Genomic DNA, 17,208 nt, shown 5'->3' with positions numbered 1-17,208 from the left:
TTTTTTGACAAATGCAACAAGAGAACAGAATTCAAACAGTGGGAGTTTATTTCTAGTTCCTAGAATATTCTGATTTCTGGAGTGTTTAATGCTTTATGTAAGGAGAATACATTTCAATCTCATTGTAGTGGAGCAGTCTGGTTCCCAGTAAATTCCCGAGAGCACAATAAAAAAGGAGAGGGAATAGAAGGATTAGACTGATCTCCTGGGAAGCTTAAGTGTTGCATTTGGTAAAATTCAACATTGTCTCCTTGCCCAAAAACTTGAAAAAAAGTCGTTATTCCTCTTGTAATGAAGTTAATGGAAATTTTGCAATTACTACTCTCGCAGGAAGATCAAGTTTACTGTTCCTATTCCATCTTACAGATGACAGAAAAATACATTTCCAGGTCTCCTGAGTTAGTGGGCTCTCCAAACTGAAACATCAGCCCTATTCTGGTAGAAAATGTGCTGAAAGCATTACCTGCCTATGAGGTGTTGTTTTAGAATGCTGGCAATTAATGAAGTGATATTGAAAACGTGAATCCAACCCCTAACATTGTGAATGCTGCTGGTTTGTCTGTACCTCCTGCAGCCCATAGCAGGAGAAGTGTCAGTCCTTGGAACACTCAGAAAATTTGATTTATTTTAATTACCCACTAATTAGCGGGAGTTTTTTAAATACATTCAATGACATAAGTAGGGCAGCAGAGCAGCAACTATTGGGTGGCAAAGGGAAGTGCTGGCATAAAGGTGCTTTTGTGAAAAACTGTCAAGCCGGGGGGGGGGGGAAAGAAGAGAATTGGCAGGAGATCCACATCTAAACAGAAAGTACATTTAGTGCCTATTCATTTGATCACTTTTTTTAAGGTGAAATGAGCATTGACTGCAGAATGTGCAGGGATTCCAGTTTGAGGGAACAGGGGAGGGTGAGGTCCAGGGGAGAGTCATGGAATCATTAAGGTTGGAAAAGACCTCTAAGATGACCAAATCCAACCATCAGCCCAACACCACCAGCATGTTATTTAGGAGAATCCTGAGGACTTCAGGTTCTCTCCCCACTCCAGACTTTACCCTGCCTTCTGCCTGCACTGGTTGTTCAGAACAGACCTTCTTCCATCACGTGTGTACGATGAGTTTGCTTAAATAATTATTTGACTGTTCAAAATATTAAAGAGGTTTATGGGGATATGAATGTGGCTGCCTGTTCTGAAGCGACCAGCATTGTCTCATACTCCTTTGTGTTGGTTAAGTTCTCTTCCTTAGAAGCCAAATACCTTTTTAGAGAGTCTCTCAGAAGAGGACAGTGCTTTATGAAGGCAGCACAGCGTTAGGGATGTCAGCTCTGTGCGTGGAAAAGGACACACCAGGAGCAAAATCTCCGCAGAAAAATACATTTCTCTTTTATTAGGAATGTCTTTCTCTAGGCTTAATTATCATGGACACAAAAAGCAGACTATTTCCCAGGGAAATACTACCCACTGGTATCACAAGAATTCAGCCCTGCTGAAGTGCCGGGAGTTGTGTTCTCAGTGCACTTATAATCGGGTCGTTATCACCATGGTTATGAGATTTAACTGACTCAAAACTGTAGGCATTTGTCTCATTAGTGCCAAATTGTTAAGAGTTTATTTCTGGGAGCTGAAAGCCCTGCTGCCCAGGGAAACCTGTTCTGTGCTAATCTCTGCAAACAAGGCTGGAGAACAGCCTGCCTGGCTCGTGGCAGAGATTTCACCCTTGTTTTGTTACCCCTTCTTCGGGGGTTTGGTTATTAAATAACTTTGTTCTGTGGTGTTTGGCTTTGTGAGTTGGTGTTCTTTGTCTTACAAACCAAGGATGTGGTTCTGGTGCTCTTTGTGCATATTCAGTCCCTTCTGGACCATCTCAGCATAATCTGCATTTAGATTTTACCTTTCCTTTCTTATTGGTTCATCTTTTTTTGTGCACTCTCAGACAAAACAGTTTTCAGCTGTGATCTTGGGACTGAACACAGTCACACTTCTCTGCCTGGAAGATAATTAAAGACGTGCCATTGCCTCTCCAATTTCACTTCTGTTGTTCCTGAAACAAAAAAACGTAAAATCATCTGTGATACCAGTAACACTAAGATCAAACCAGAATTAATGTATTTGTACCACTCCCCCCCCCACCATCCCCTAGTCTGCTTTTTTATCAACAAGAGTTACCCCAAAATGTCCAAGGCCAGGTTGGATGGGGCTTGGAGCAACCTGGGCTAGTGGAAGGTGTCCCTGCCCGTGGCAGGGGGTGGCACTGGAGGGGCTTTAAGGTCCCTTCCAACCCAAACCAACCTGTGATTCTGTGATCTATGACAATTAAATCTTTTCTTTTTGATCAGAAAATTTGATGGGAATTTGAAGCTTCCATTTATCAACCACACAGATTCTCTTTCTGGTTTACAATCTTTGTGGAGCAGGATTTGTGCAAAATATAAAAAAAGCACGTGGAACTGCATCACTTTGACCTCTGACTGGAATTGTCACCCATCAAAAGTGGAGGGTTGAATGATCTTCGTGTTCTTTAGTATTTCTTTGTTACATATTGAGACTATACATTTTGACTTTCTTCTTGCAATGTATTTTCCATGCAGGAGTTAAAAGTACCAGAGCTGGTTGAAGAAGGGGAAGGTACTTGGAAAAAGTAAAAGAGTGAATAATATAAATATATAGATCTGAGTGAAATAGAAAAAGTCCTTGTTTATTGCCTGATTCATTAAGCATTGTCTTTTATTGCTATCATTAGAACTATATTTTATTATTTCCTTGTAACAGTCATGAACATCTCTTAAGTCACATCCAAATTTAACTGTCCTCGGCTTTTTTTCATAGAATCAGTTTTCTTCTGAATCAATGTATTTACATAACCAGTCCCTAATAGTCAAAAAAACTTTTAATGGTGATTTTTTTTCCCCATTTTGCCTCTTGGCACACCTAAATACACCAAGTGCTCTCACTCAAACCACTGGTAGTCTCTACCTATGTTTTGCATAATTCAGATGGAGTGAAGAAACATGAACAAAAAGGGCACAATAACTAAAAAGCTACTTACTAACCTTCCTTATTTTGTGATTTCAGGAGACATAAGAGTAATAAGAATGGATAGGAAGTGTAAAATTTGCTTTACAGTTTATACATTTCATTTGACTTTATGAAGATCCATTGCCTTATATTCAAGTGGTTGAAAATCATAATAACATACAAACAAAAACAACACTAAAATAAATGGGGCTTTAAATAAAGAATTGCACAGATGAAGGCTGAGCATAATATTTCAGAGCTAGGATAAAACTCACTGCAACATTCACCTGCCTTTTATTGTCTTCTGGCTATTCTTCTTGTTTGATCTGGGTAACTCTCTCTGTTATTGTATAAAGAGACTGGGATTCTGTAAATGGGCTGGGGGGTGTTACCAAAAAAGGAGATTTTAGAGTGGAATTTTGGCCTCCTTATTGGCAGAGGACTGAAGGATCCCAGGTAAATCACAGCTGTCATTCCAGCTGTGTCCAAGCCAAAATGTGATGCCTGTGCAAGAGTCTTTGTGTTGCTTTTATTCTTTCTACCTGGTCTTGATATAAAGGAAAAGGAACCACAAGCCAATGAATTTTCCACAGCTCTCAATCCAGTTTAAAAATTGTGAGATCGTGGTACATCCACCTCTGCTGAGGGTTTGGGTTTTTTGTTGCTGCCTGTTCTGCTGTGGTGCTGCCCGGCTGCCCTGGGCATCACAGCCATGCTTCACTGCTCAGAAACTACATTTTCATTTTAAAAATAAATTCCCCTTTATAATCACTTCGTTGACGCTTAAGAATTATCTGCAATATCCCAGGAAGCATATAAATTATTATTATTTTTTTTAATTTTAAATATATTTACACGGGGGGGGGGGTGTGTGTTTAAATATACCAAGGGGTATTTAGATTGGATATTAGAAAAATTTATTCACTGAAAGAGTGGCCAAGCACTGGAACAGGCTGCTGCCCAGGGCAGTGGTGGAATCACCATCCCTGGAAGTGTCCAAGAGAGGTGTAGATCTGATGCTTGGGGACGTGGGTTAGCTGTGGGTTAATGGTGGGACTTCACCATCTCAAAGGGCTTTTCCAACTTTAATGATTCTGTGATTCTCTGGTTTAAGCCACTGCTCTTTTCCAAACACAATCCTCAGCTGTGAAGCCAGGGCTCTGCTGGTGGTGGTTCTGTTTGAGAAATGCAGCTGTACTTTGGTTCTGTGCCCATGGATTTGGTGACTACAATGGACAATGACTTGAATTTTGTGTCTGATCTTACCTGACATCCTTCCCTGATGAAGAATATCCCACCACTACCACCGTTATAGCTCATTAAAGGTTTTTACTTCCATATCCTGCTGGGATATCCATGATTTCAACAAGGAGTTGTCACGTGCACAAGTTTTGACGGAGCAAATCCCAGTCTTCATGTTTGTAAACCTTGTAATTCCCACAGCCATGAGAAATAAATAGTGTTTAGACTGTTGGTTGGCTGTGGGGATGGCATTACACTGTTATAGCACTGTACTATTGTAGTATTCGTACAGTATTGTGATATTATGGTGTTTGGGAGGATTCCCTGCCATGGAAAGATCCCTTCCTGCAGTTTGTGGCGTCGGTAAAATGTTTGCAGCCCTCCTTTTTGCTATTAAAACGAGTTATTTCACCCTGATTAAGTCTGAAATGCATTGCTGGCCGAATTAAAGGGAAGTTTCACGAAACAATTCTCTGAACTCCTCCGTTCTGCTTTGAATAATCCAGCAAGTGCTTCTCCCTTCCCCTGGCACAGGTGACAGAGACACGGACGGGGCCTCTTGGCTGCAGTAACTATGACAACCTAGATTCTGTCAGCTCAGTTCTGGTTCAGAGTCCTGAAAACAAGATTCAGTTGCAAGGTACGGAGGTGCAATTTCACTCGTTTGTTTTGGAACGGGGTGACATTTATCACACTGCTTGTTTTTTCTCTCTTTCCCCCTTCGTGAAAGGTCATTTTCCCTAATTTCTGTGTGTGTGTGTTTTTGTGCAATGAGACAAAGTGAAGGAAATGTCAGCACCTCGTGTTGCCTTTGAAATAGAAACAATTTCTGTACCCATCAGAAAATAATTTGAGTGGCCCTGTTAACATTTTGCCTCCCCTGGCACACTTTTTAAACAGCCTGAATTCCCAGGTTCCACCGAGCAGGGGGTGGCATTTGGAGTGCTCAGCCTGCTCTGCACATCCTGAGCAGGACCTTGCACCTCCTGCAGCTGTTCCACCAAAATTCAGGGAGTCGCCAGAGGGGCAGGATACGCATTTTTAAACACTCCAAATAACGAGGAGTCCAAAAGGCTCCTCTTGGGAATTTGGAAGGTTAAGCATCTCTCACTCATTAGGAAAGTAGTGGTAATTATACACATATAAAAATGAAAAAAAGGAAAAAAATAGAGGGAAAGGGAAACAGAAAAAGGAAAAGGAGGGAGAGAGTCATAATTTTTAAATAGTTTCTTTTCTTTTTTAATTCCAGGAGATGCATTTCCCAACCTGCATTTTAGGTAGATAAAAATTTCTGATAAGTCCCCTTGTAAGGGATTAGACTGCTAATAATTGCTATTTTCAGTTACACACGTGAAGCAGGAACAACTTATTGCCATGAAAACACACTAAATTCCCTTTAATGTATGTGTTTGTGCACACCTCTGACTACACACCATGAGAAAACAATGCAGTTCTTAATTTGCAGTTGCAGGGAGATATAAAATGATTTCCAATTTTTAAACGTTTCTATATTGATTTGTAAATCAATTGGACAGAGTGTGAAGTTGTTGGTGACTACAGAGAACAGCTCTCAGGGATGATGATCCTTGTGGTCCCTTCCCTCTCAGGATATTCTCTCTGAGTCTTGCTTAAAATATCCATGTGTGTCTTTTCTCCTTTTTCCTTTCTGTCTCCTCAGAATAAATAAAAAAACATAAAATTATAATTTTTTTCCCCAGATAGAATGTATATTTAAAAAAAATAAAAATTCCTTTCCCTTGGGTTGTAAGGAGTATTTTCAGAAATAATTTGTGATTTCTAGCGGTTTCCAGCATATTCATGATGTTTGTCTGTTCAAATTCAGAAAGTAATCTTCGCATCCCTCAGGCAGTGGTTGGTTGCCATTGGATTGTCTTTAGCAGAAATACATTGTCAGAACTGTGGAAACTATTTAGTGGAAGAATGGAACAAGGCTCATGTTTGTTTGTCTGGGCTTTCTTTTCCTTTCACAGCTCTTCACAACCATACAAATATACCTTGAAAAATTCACTCAGGGAACAGCAGAGTTTTACAAATTTTGACAGGAGATAGAAGAAAGAGTCAGACCTGGTTTATGAAATTACTGTTATAGTTATATTTTTGTATAGACCTAAAAATAAGGGATGATTCTACGAAACTGCCCAAGTGCTTATGTAAAAAAAAAATCTTGCATCAGAAATACCCAACTCATATGCTGAGAAATTACCTGGACCACAAATAAGCTCCACTGCTTCCAGAGAGTTTATTTTTGTCACAGAAAATAGCAACAAATAGTAAATAAAAATGTATCATTTACCTCGCTGTGGCTCTTTGGTAGATCACTAATGTAGCTATAAAATATTATGTATGTGTAAAATACTCATTCCCATCACTGGGGTCCTCATAAATGATGGTCAGAGTTTTCAGATGAATAAATCCAAATTTCTGGTCGAGATTTTGAGCCACCTGCTCTGTTCTGGTCCATCAATGTGACATCCAGTATGTCATGGCAGGGTGAGGGCACACAGCAGGGGGATTTGTGACCTACCAGGAGTGTTTTGAAACCCCCTTGGAGCTGGACGTAGCCCCCTTTCTCCTTTAGGAGATTTAAGAATGTTTATTTTCTCAAGGTTTGTAGCCCATCCCATCCAGTGGATTATCCCAGAGAAAAACGAACAGATCAGCTAAATTTTATTTTTCAAAAAGTCCCTCCCATCCAATTTTTTCCCATCCTTAGCTTGCCCTTACAGAATCATGAGAGATAATCAAAATTCTTTAGACAAACTATATCTTTCTGTATCAAAGGAAACATGGCAAACAAGCCCAGTTTAGGATGGCAGTGTTCACCCTCACACTCTTGTCCTGGTTATCTCTTTCCCTTCATCAGTATTTTTGTTTTTCATGAGTGTTTCTCTGCTTGCTACACCTGCTGGAGAAGCTGCTGGGCTCCAGCATTCCTCTGTGTTTAATAACATAATATTTTCCTCCATTTCCTTCAGGCCTCCAGGTCATCCTGCCCGAGTACCTGCAAGAACACTTTGTGCAGGCAGCTCTGAGCTACATCGCCTGCAATTCCGAGGGGGAGTTCATCTGCAAGGACAATGACTGCTGGTGTCAGTGTGGCCCCAAATTCCCCGAGTGCAACTGTCCCTACATGGACATTCAAGCCATGGAAGAAAGTTTGCTCCGCATAAGTGAGACTTGGAACGCCTACAACAGCGAATTTGAGGAATCTGGTGAGATTTTGGCATTTCCCCCCCCCCCTCTTTGGCTGTATTTCGTACAGTGGTTTGGGTTAGAAGGGACCTTAGAGATCATCTAATTCCAACCCATGCACAGGGACACCTTCCACTAGACCAGGCTGTATTTATTCAACAAAAGTCTCCAGAATTCACACATCTAAAGGTAAATGTTTTAAAATTCATCCTGGATCTGAGTGGAAGTTACAATAATAACAACTTTCTAATCATCAGCTCATGATCCCAGTCTGTTCACTCACCTCAGGATTTGGGTAGATGTGTTTGACTATTCTTTATGGCATCCAGGACTATGAGAACTTGGTCCCTGTTGGAGCAAGAAGTGTCCTGGCAGAAAGCAGAAAAATGGGAACAAAGCCAGGTTATAAACTTCGTGTGTGCATTCTGAATGTTTGTTCTGTACTGCGGCTGAAACAGCTGCTTTATTTCACATCTGTTTTTCAGTGTGGGGTCAGAGTTTCTCCTGCACTTCCCCTTTACCTTGTCCCTCCAGCAATGGCATAAAGCTGACATGGAGAGCAAAGCCAGCCCTTGATTGACTAAATTCATCCCATCACAGATGACAAATTGCTTCTTCCTTTGATTTCTGTTTGAACTGGCCCTGTCCACGTCGTCTCTACAACTTGCTTGTGCCACATTAGTTTTTCTGTAGTGCATCAGGGTTTGTTTCATACATCATTTCACCTGTCCTGATCAGCAGAACTCCCAGTCCCACAGAGAATGGGAACTACAGGTAAAATCAGTGTCTGAACAACTGTTTTCACAACTCACTTGCTCAGTGATATCAGTAACAGCTGTCTAACCAGATGGTGGGAAAAGTTAAGGAGAGCTCAGCAGACCTGGGAAAAATCACTGAGGGAGAAACAGAAATGAGGGAGATAAGAAAGAGTCAGAAAAACCCATAAAAATCAGAGGTTCTAATGAGTTGTGTTGGAGAAAGAGAACAAATCAGTAGCAGAGGGAGGGAAGACTATACAGTGGTCATGGGAAGAGCAGGATAGATATCAGTACAATACTTAACTGTGAATGGACAGTACTTCAGACACAATCATTTTGTATGTTTGTTGTTTTATTACTAAAGACTGATTCCTCAATTCAAGAGAAGGGAGAATTTCAAGAGACCCAATATCAGTGCAAATTTCAGTCGCTGCAACTTCTAGTGAGACTTGATGCCTAAACCTGAGTCTGTTTAGAAGATCTTGGGCCCTTTTCCCACCCCTGTTCTCACTTTTAAGCAGGACACCAGAATTTACCATACTTCCCCCCTGGAGGATCACAGACTTCTCTGATTATAAAAGCCTGAATTCATGTTTTGGTTTTGTGAACATTTGGGTGCAGTTTCCCAGTGACTGTTTTGACCCCTTTAAGTATTTATGGAGCTGTGCTGTCATTTATTACTTTGCAAACTAGGACAAGTGTATTGACTTTACAAAGGGACACATATTTTACCATATTTTGGCCTGTTTGAATGGATGTGACACTGTTCAATGCCCGAAGAATGTCATTTAAAGGAACTTTCTTAAGGGGAATTTTAGTTAAGCTGGAGGAGCACACACACCTGAATCTGTGCAGGATTCTTATGGCTAGCCCTATATGGGCATCGAGTGAATTATGAGTGGGAATTGTTGTCAGCCACATTTGTAGTCCTGGGTTCAGGTCCGTGACATGAATGTCAGGGGAAAATTGGGAAGAGTTAAATTCTGGGCTTTTAAAAAAGACTCTTTAGCTGTCCTGTGTGAATCACTGAAATGCCAGCTTCACATATGTCTGTCAATTAGGTAATTGGTGGTAGGTGTGGTTACTAAGAAGTGTGAAATTTGGGTTATTAACATCATTAAAACATATGCCACACTCCCCTCTTTAGTCCTTGAATTATTTAAATCATTTTTAACCTAATAAATATACCAAGCATGACTTCCATGTCTCAGAGGCAGCTGAGGAAATTTCTGCTTTTATCTTAGAAACTGTTTTGCATAAAGATGTTCATGGGAAGGTGAGCTGGGTAACCTTGTATGGGTCTGTGCTTGTATAAAAGTCAGCATGGGAAACTTTTGATAGATGGTTTAGTCCCTGTGCATTCAACTCCCTATAGAAACTATGTATTTCCACCTGAGCAGCTCTGCCAGTGCTGTCACACGTGATCTGAGAGCATCTCCAGCCACAGTGATATAGATACAGATATTTTTTCTAACCACTGAGACATGTTTTGAAGCGTTTGGAGATTGAGCAACATTTAAATTATGAAAAACACTAAAATATCAGTGTGCTCTGATTCATGTCAATGGCTTGTTCTGGGAAGGAAAGGGACCTTTACTCAGCAAAACTAAGAAACTATTAAACCCAGTCTTTGTCTAAATCAGTGGAAGTCAGCTTTTGAGTTGAGTACAGTGTTTTATTCTAATCTATTCATAATAAAAATCAATTAGCTAGAAACAAAGCCAGATTATGTAGTAATTTCAGTCTGAGTAGCGAGGGGCAAGATAATCCAGAGCACTGACTGCTGGCCCAAATAGACTGCTATTAACAGCAGGGGCATGAATGAATTCATGAATTCTCTTCTTTGGCACTCTGAACTCCAGATTCAAGTAGAGTAAATACAAGCGAATTAATTCTTTGACTTTTCTGCCTTCCAAACCCTTTCTTATCTTACATGTTACAAAATAGTCCCCTGACTCCAGAAACTAATCTTGTCCCCTAATACAGACCTGTAAGACTTACCAGGTTCACTCGAGGTCGTGCACAGTGCCTGTGGGCAGGATTCAGTTTAAAGAGGAAGGACTAAACATTCCATTTAAGATGGTTTGTTTGCCCTGGGTGTTATCTCTCCTCCTGTCTGTTCAAGATAAAACAACTGAGGGGTTTTTTTGAAGGATGAGAAGGCTGGGATGGTTCACATGGAGAAGAGAAGGCTCAAGGGACCCTGTGTGTCAATGCCTGAAGGGAGGGTGCAAAGAATTTTCCTGTTTTTCACCCTGGAGGACTCTGGTCTGGAATTTGGGCTTGCTGGGAGTGACAACCCTCTTTTGAGCCACTGTGGCTGTCACAAATTAGATGACTGGGCACTTTCCAGTTCAGAATGTGTTGTTCATCATTGTGTGCAGATTGGATTCCACTCAGGCTCTTCAGGAACTTTTTAACTACTCAAATGCCATTTTGGAGGATGCGGAGCAGTATGTTATTTATCTCTCAGTAACACTTGATCACTATTAGCTCAGTGAGCTTCATATCAGCTCTTAATGTCAGGTTATGTGCTAAATTCTCAAAGAAAATACAGGAGCTACTTCAGACTGTTTACTCTGAACCATCTGCTTATTTTTTATCAGATCTTGTGGCCTCCAGACTCAGCTACAACCCAAGCAAACGAGCAGCTGTTCAACCTTTAGTAACAAATTTCATTCGTTTCTTGAGGCCTTGGAATTACTCTGTAAGCAAAGTTCTCCCTGAGACCACCACTCCAAGAAGCTGTGCTCTTACCACCCAAAATGAGGTCTAAAAATATCCCCTCTAATGGAATCAAGCAGTGTTTCATTTACCCTCTCTCAAAGGGCAGGAAAGTGGCCTTCCAGGGGAATTTGTAGCCTGAGACACAACTGGATAATGCAGTTGAGCTGCTGTTACCACAAGTCCCTGGGTTGCACTGACATGGTGGTGTTGGTAAATATGTTGTCTTGTTACACATCACTGCTCTGGGAAGTTTTTGAAACTGTCTTGTCAAGACAATGTACAAAGAAGCAAATTCTGACCCACAGTTCTGACTGGCAATTCAACATTTTGCAGAGATTATGACCCACTGCTCTGTAACACACAAAAGTCAGGAAAATCCCCAGAGACATCCACAGGCTCTGGATTCTGACAGCAGGGATGAGAAGATGATCACACATTGCCTGTACAGTGATCTTGGTGTGGTTGGCTGCTGAGTGCCTTTGGAAATCTGAACACTTCATTTAAGCAATTTAAAGGACAGCAATTTTCTTTTAAGGTGATCTGCTCGTTGACACCAGAAAGAAATTTGTAGCAGTCCCTGTAGCAACTTAATTTCATTTTTCTAAATAAAAAAGGCCATCAACATAAAGAAGGACATGGATGATGGGGTTGCTCAAACAACAGAAAATGGCAAAAGTGCATTTTCATAATTTCTTTTTTTTATGTCTGGCATTTATGAGGCCTCCTGGAAACATGAAAAGAAAATCTTCCATCAAGCATTTATTTTCCCATATCTGGTATTCAAAGGCAGCTTCTGCCTTCCCTTTGCACATTCCCCAAGTGCTGGGAGTGGAATAACTTTCTCCCCCTCAAAGGTAACAGAATCTCTTTGGGAATGTTTCCTTGACGTGCAACAAATATATTGTGAGATATCATTTCAAAGGAGCTTTGAAATTAAAACCTCGTTCTTTCAAAGGTAGTTTAAGTACAAAATCCTGTGGCAGGAATAGCAGGCCTGCAACAAACTGGACACAAGTTTTTTTGCCACGGTTGGGCTTAAAGGGGATTCAGTGATGCACTGAAATATGTGCTTTTTGGAATCCTTTGTAGTCCATTAACTTTGGATTTGACTTGTGTGCTTGAATGTCCAGCACCAGCTTAAGCAGATCAGAGTCAGAGCCATGGAGGACCTTGCAGAGCTGGGCCAATAACACAAACTCTGTTTACTCAACCAGACGTGTGGCTTCGCAGACATAATTAAACATCACAAGTCACCTTGTAAATATTTTGAAACGGATCCTTCTACAGCCTTAAATGACAAACAACTCCTCAAAATGTCGAGTTTGATTTTTTTTTTCAGTCACTTCTGTATCTGCTTCACAGAGATAATTCAAAAGGTAAATTTCAGTATCACAGAAAGTGCCAGTGGTAGAAGTACAGCCAAAGTAAATTGATATTAACTTGCACATTAATATTTGCTGAAACTATTTTTCATTGTGCATCCATCCTCAGTCACTGCTTTGGTTGCAAAAGCACTATCAGAAGTGAATTGCTGTTGCAAGCTATTCTTAAATCCCTGCATTCACTGCCTTTGGATTTCATGTCTAATGCATTTCATAATTCCCTAATAACTCTGGGATGTCTTGCTGTTGGTCATTGGTTACCTTTTACATGTACTGACTCAAAATCACCTGAAAAAATCCACAGTTTTGAAAGGTTCACCTAAAAATTCAGTCTGAATCCTCAGTTAATGTGTAGCACTGCAAAGCTGTTCCCAAAGTTTTCTTGTTTGCATCAGCAGAGATTGCTTTTGAGACTTTGGAGTCCTGCTTCCTCAGTTCAATTATGTTTTTCCATTTCTTTACAATGATTGAATTAATGATGTTCCCAAAATCTCTTGTATAAAAGAATTGGATTTAAAGGGCTGCAGCAAGTGGGTTCTAATAGAGAGATGATAAGCTTATTACTGAATTAAATATCAGTAATACTAAAGATGAGCAAGTTCAAGCATGGCATTTTTTGGGGGAGTAAGGGGGGTAGCATTTGCATCTTCTATAATTACTTTTATGTAAAATCCACAGAAAGTAATAGGAGAGATCATCTCCAGCATTTCCTAGTCTGCAGTGAGATTTAGAGAATTATCCATTTAATAGTGTCATGAATTTGTATCTCCATCTTCAAAACTGCAAAACGTGGAAACCCACCATATTTTGGTAATACACTTCCCGAACTCTCCCCCTTCTCCTTCAGCTCATATTTTCCCGTGTGAAATATGGCCATGCTGTAAAATGCCAGCCTTGGACAAGAAAGGCTCTTTTCACTAAGCACAGATCTGCAGATTTTTTATATTTTTTTTTTTTAGTAAACCCAAGCACAAACAAGAGCCCAAAGCTGGTCTCGGAAAAAGTGAAGAATTAGTTTCCTCTCACTCTTGAAGTTCACCTGGCCCTTAATCAAGAGAAACTCCTCTGCAAACTCGGCCGGTATTTTTGCTGTTGAATCTTTCTAAAAGACAAAAACATGTTAAAAATCACACTTTGGTGGGATGGGGGGTGGTCCTGAGTCGTGATTCCTCCAAGGATTGACCAACCCTTCGTGCTCCCACTCCAGTGTCTCTATAAAACAGGACTGTGCCCTCACTCCTGGCTCCAAAAACTGCTCTGCTCTTTCTTGTGAAGGACCCTGATCCCCACTTCCACGGTGAAAGTTGTTTCCAACACCCAGGCTGCACAGGGCTGGGTAAAACAAAGCAAAATCAAGACTGAAAATTGCAATTGGCTCCGAGCTGGAAGTGCAGCTGCTCAGGGGAGAATTCTCTGCGCTCCCTGCCAGCCTCATGGATTTGTTACAGATGGACAGCACTGCCTTGATGGTTATTGAGGCTGTAAAGAAGCTGTAAAGGAGGAATTCTAAGATTGTTCCAAAGTCAGAGACAGTCACACAGTCAGTCAATACATCCACCCCTAGCAAGTGATCAAATTTGAGCTCAAAATCTGCACAAATCTCTTTGTACTTCTCAGAAGAGAGAATTGCATAGTCACTTTTCGTGCATGAAGATACTCTTGGGTGCTGAGCACACCGTAATACAGAGTAGGACATCTGTTGGGTCATTTTCTTCTGTTCATTTTATGTAACAATCAAAAAATAACAGCCGCAGCCAGACTTACTTAATTTGCTAAAAATATATTTATGCTTAAATAAAAAAACCCCAAACCAGGCAGTTAAACAAAATGTGAGGTTAAATCCTTAACTTAGATTTAAATAGACTAAATTTAAAGTAAAAAAAAAAACAAAAACATGCAAATAAATTTAAACAGATTGTCCAGTGCTGAAGATGGAAATCTTAGATGTCTGGTGTACAAAATGCATTGTGATGAGAGCTAAGGACAAACTCATATCTTCAAGGTCAAACGTGAATCACAACATAAAGATGCAGGAAACCTGGGGGGCAAGAATTCCACATCATCAGTTAGGTACTGGCTTTTTCATCCTCTCATCTGCCACTGTCAGCTGAAGTTCTGGAATCAGTTATGGGTCATATAATTCTCTCCTGGCAGTGCATTAAGGAATGCAACGTTGTCCCTCAGGTGGAGCTTTCTTTCTCCCCCTCTCCATCAGGCAAGTATTTTAAAATACTGCTGTGATTATGGTGTGTCGGGTTCTTTCTGATGGAGGGCTCCAGAAAAGCTGCAGCCACCCTGCATTTCGCCTGTGATGTTTAACCTCAAAAATCCCTCTCCCTAGGCAGAAAAATCCAGTATAACTTTGTTTGCCAGCCCAGTAAGGCACAGATTTTTGCTCTTGCTGTGGCACGAATTCTTTCTGAAAATCGTTTTAGCAGAAGTGGACACCACGGGATTCCTTTTGATTGCCTCTCACTATCTTCAAATCAAAGTCAACTGGCTGACAAGTAAAAAGGTAATTCTTCCCAGCTGCCAACTTGCAGATTGAGTCCATCATGTAGACACTGACCTGGGTTCCAGCCTTCTCCCTTCTTACCAGCAGTAATAATGTTCTTAACAGTGCCCTCAATAACTCCTGTATAAACTACAGTGATGTTGCTTTAAAAAGTTTCAGACTGCCATTTAATCACTAGCTAAAAATTATCTTGGCATTGACAGCGTTCTCTGTGATTCTTCCACCCCAGAAGAGAAAATAACCAGCAACTCCCCCACCTAAAACCCACAAAAACACTCAAAGAGAAACTGCATCCTAGGACAGACATTTTAAAACATAGTTAATGTACCAAATGTCTCGTTCATATCTGTTCCAAATGACTAAAAAGGCAGTAAAAGGGCAGAAGGTAACTGCAGGCACAATTTGGAAATGTCAGTTTAAAGAGAGGTGTTACCATATGTACACTCCGAGCAGAAGAAACTTATTGCATTTACAGTGGAAGAAAAGTGCCCAGACTGACTCTTGATCTCCGTGTTGAGATTTCAAATCTTAAATAACGTCACAAGATGACTGGCTTTGGCTTGGCACCCCAGACAGGCTGTAAACTCAGAGGCCCACACTGTCATTTGCACTGAAGACAGTTCCCACCAGGAGTTCTCCCTTACCACAGTCCAGTGATTTGATTAAAATGCACGTAAAAGGAGCTTAAAAATGAAACCCGGAATTAAAAACTCAACGCTGGAGGATTTCTTCAGTTTATAAGCTTGGCCAGTTTGACCTTGCTGTCTAAGAAGCTTTGTGTCCATTGACTGGGGAGCAGGGGAACGTGCCCGTCAGAGGGTCCTTGGCAGCTCCGTGGCAGGGACACCCCAGGGGTGCTGGCCCAGGGCACTCAGGTGGCACAGCCTGTCCCTCCCCCTGACCAGAACAGACCCATTGCCATGCAAAGGGAGTCTCTCGCCCAAATCTTAATTGAAGGACTCCTTGTGAACAGCCTGGACTGACTCACTGGCAGCTGAAGGTGCTTTTTTTAATCAGGGAGAATAAAGACCTCAATCAATACGGTTCAGACCATTTGCCCCCGAGCAGGAGAGCCCGTGGTTTGCTTTAAAACAAGTGCTCACAGCTTCGGGCTCCAGGCCAAGAAAACAGCCCTCCTGAGTTCTTAATATAATTATTGTTTTCGCTATTATCTCGCAAGGGTGTTAATTTGCCTCCCAGTAATTAACTTCCCTCTGTGGTTGTCAGGAAGTTTAATCAATAACACGAGCAGATACACCAAGCTGCCCTTCCTTCTGCGACCAAAACTCCCCTCCCCAGCTCTCCCACCCCCATGGAGGTGCCACTGTTTTAATCAAGTGAACAGGTGGGATGTGCATAATTTCTTCAGAGTCAGTGTCTCAGTTGTGCCTCTCCTACTCCAAAAAGCAGGGTACAGCCAATACAATTGCCCCTGTTCCAAAAGTAAAAGCGTTGTACAGCTCCTGCTAAAGCAGCACCTGGCAAATCAACTTACTGAAAGTTTTACATGGCATTGCACTCCCAGATCCTTCAAACATTGTGGTGACATTGTAATAAGAGGAGGAGCAGAAGGCTTGATCTAATATAATTCTACTTATGTCCACCATGTACAGGACATAATGTAATTCCCTTCAAAGCTAGTGACAAAACCCCCTCATTCTTGGTGGAATTCCAATCTGCCTTGGCAGCTTTGGGCTTGCTTTATTAAGAGTGATGTCACTCTGTGGCCTCTCTTTTCTTCCAGGGCAGTGTTGTCTGTTCTGATTCATAGCACCTTAAATCTTCTCCCGGAACAGCTTAACACTGCTTATTTACTTCAATGTGTTTTCCAAGAACACTTTTCAGTTTCGCTCATTCTCTTCCCTCATCTATCCTTCTGTGAATCATTACATGTTTATTTACCCTTCCCAGTTCGCAAACTGCAGGAGTTCCCAGAGTGATGGAGGTAAATTTTGGACTGACAGAAGTTATGCCTACTCAAAAGAATTACATCTTATGCACTGAGTGCATTTATAGTTCTGCAGAGAGATAATGATAGACACTGGAACATCCCAGCTGCAGGACTACTTAGAAACAATACTGAAATCATCAAAGTGTTTACAAAAAAAAAAAAAAAATCCAAAATAACCCATAGATACATTTTTTGAGACCTCTTTCTTGAAAGCTTAGTGTGAATCCCAAGGAACATCACTTTGAAGGGTAGTGATAGAAACATTTTTAAAAGAGAGATGAGCCAAATTCACACCCGAAAGAAAACCTGACAGGATGAAGGGGACGTCCTTCAAATCCTGGGATTTACAGGGACAGCTGTTGGAGTCTGGCTTTTTGGCTTCTGAAAAGTCAGCTTGCTGCCAAGG

General features: G+C 41.1%; 1 protein-coding gene across 2 annotated transcripts in view; it reads left to right on the top strand.

Moving 5' to 3' along the window:
• LOC108506711 (BMP/retinoic acid-inducible neural-specific protein 3) overlaps positions 1-17,208 on the top strand; it is a 159,408-nt gene that overhangs the window by 108,665 nt on the left and 33,535 nt on the right. For both annotated transcript variants that reach the window (XM_017834046.1, XM_017834047.1), the window contains exons 5-6: positions 4,791-4,896; positions 7,253-7,489. In XM_017834046.1, the coding sequence (XP_017689535.1) occupies positions 4,791-4,896; positions 7,253-7,489 (343 nt within the window). The remainder of the gene's footprint in view (positions 1-4,790; positions 4,897-7,252; positions 7,490-17,208) is intronic.

Source organism: Lepidothrix coronata, unplaced genomic scaffold, assembly GCF_001604755.1.
Source record: "Lepidothrix coronata isolate B3197 unplaced genomic scaffold, Lepidothrix_coronata-1.0 Scaffold228, whole genome shotgun sequence".
In the NCBI taxonomy this organism is placed as follows: Eukaryota; Metazoa; Chordata; class Aves; order Passeriformes; family Pipridae; genus Lepidothrix; species Lepidothrix coronata.
This window is presented reverse-complemented; position numbering and strand designations above follow the sequence as displayed.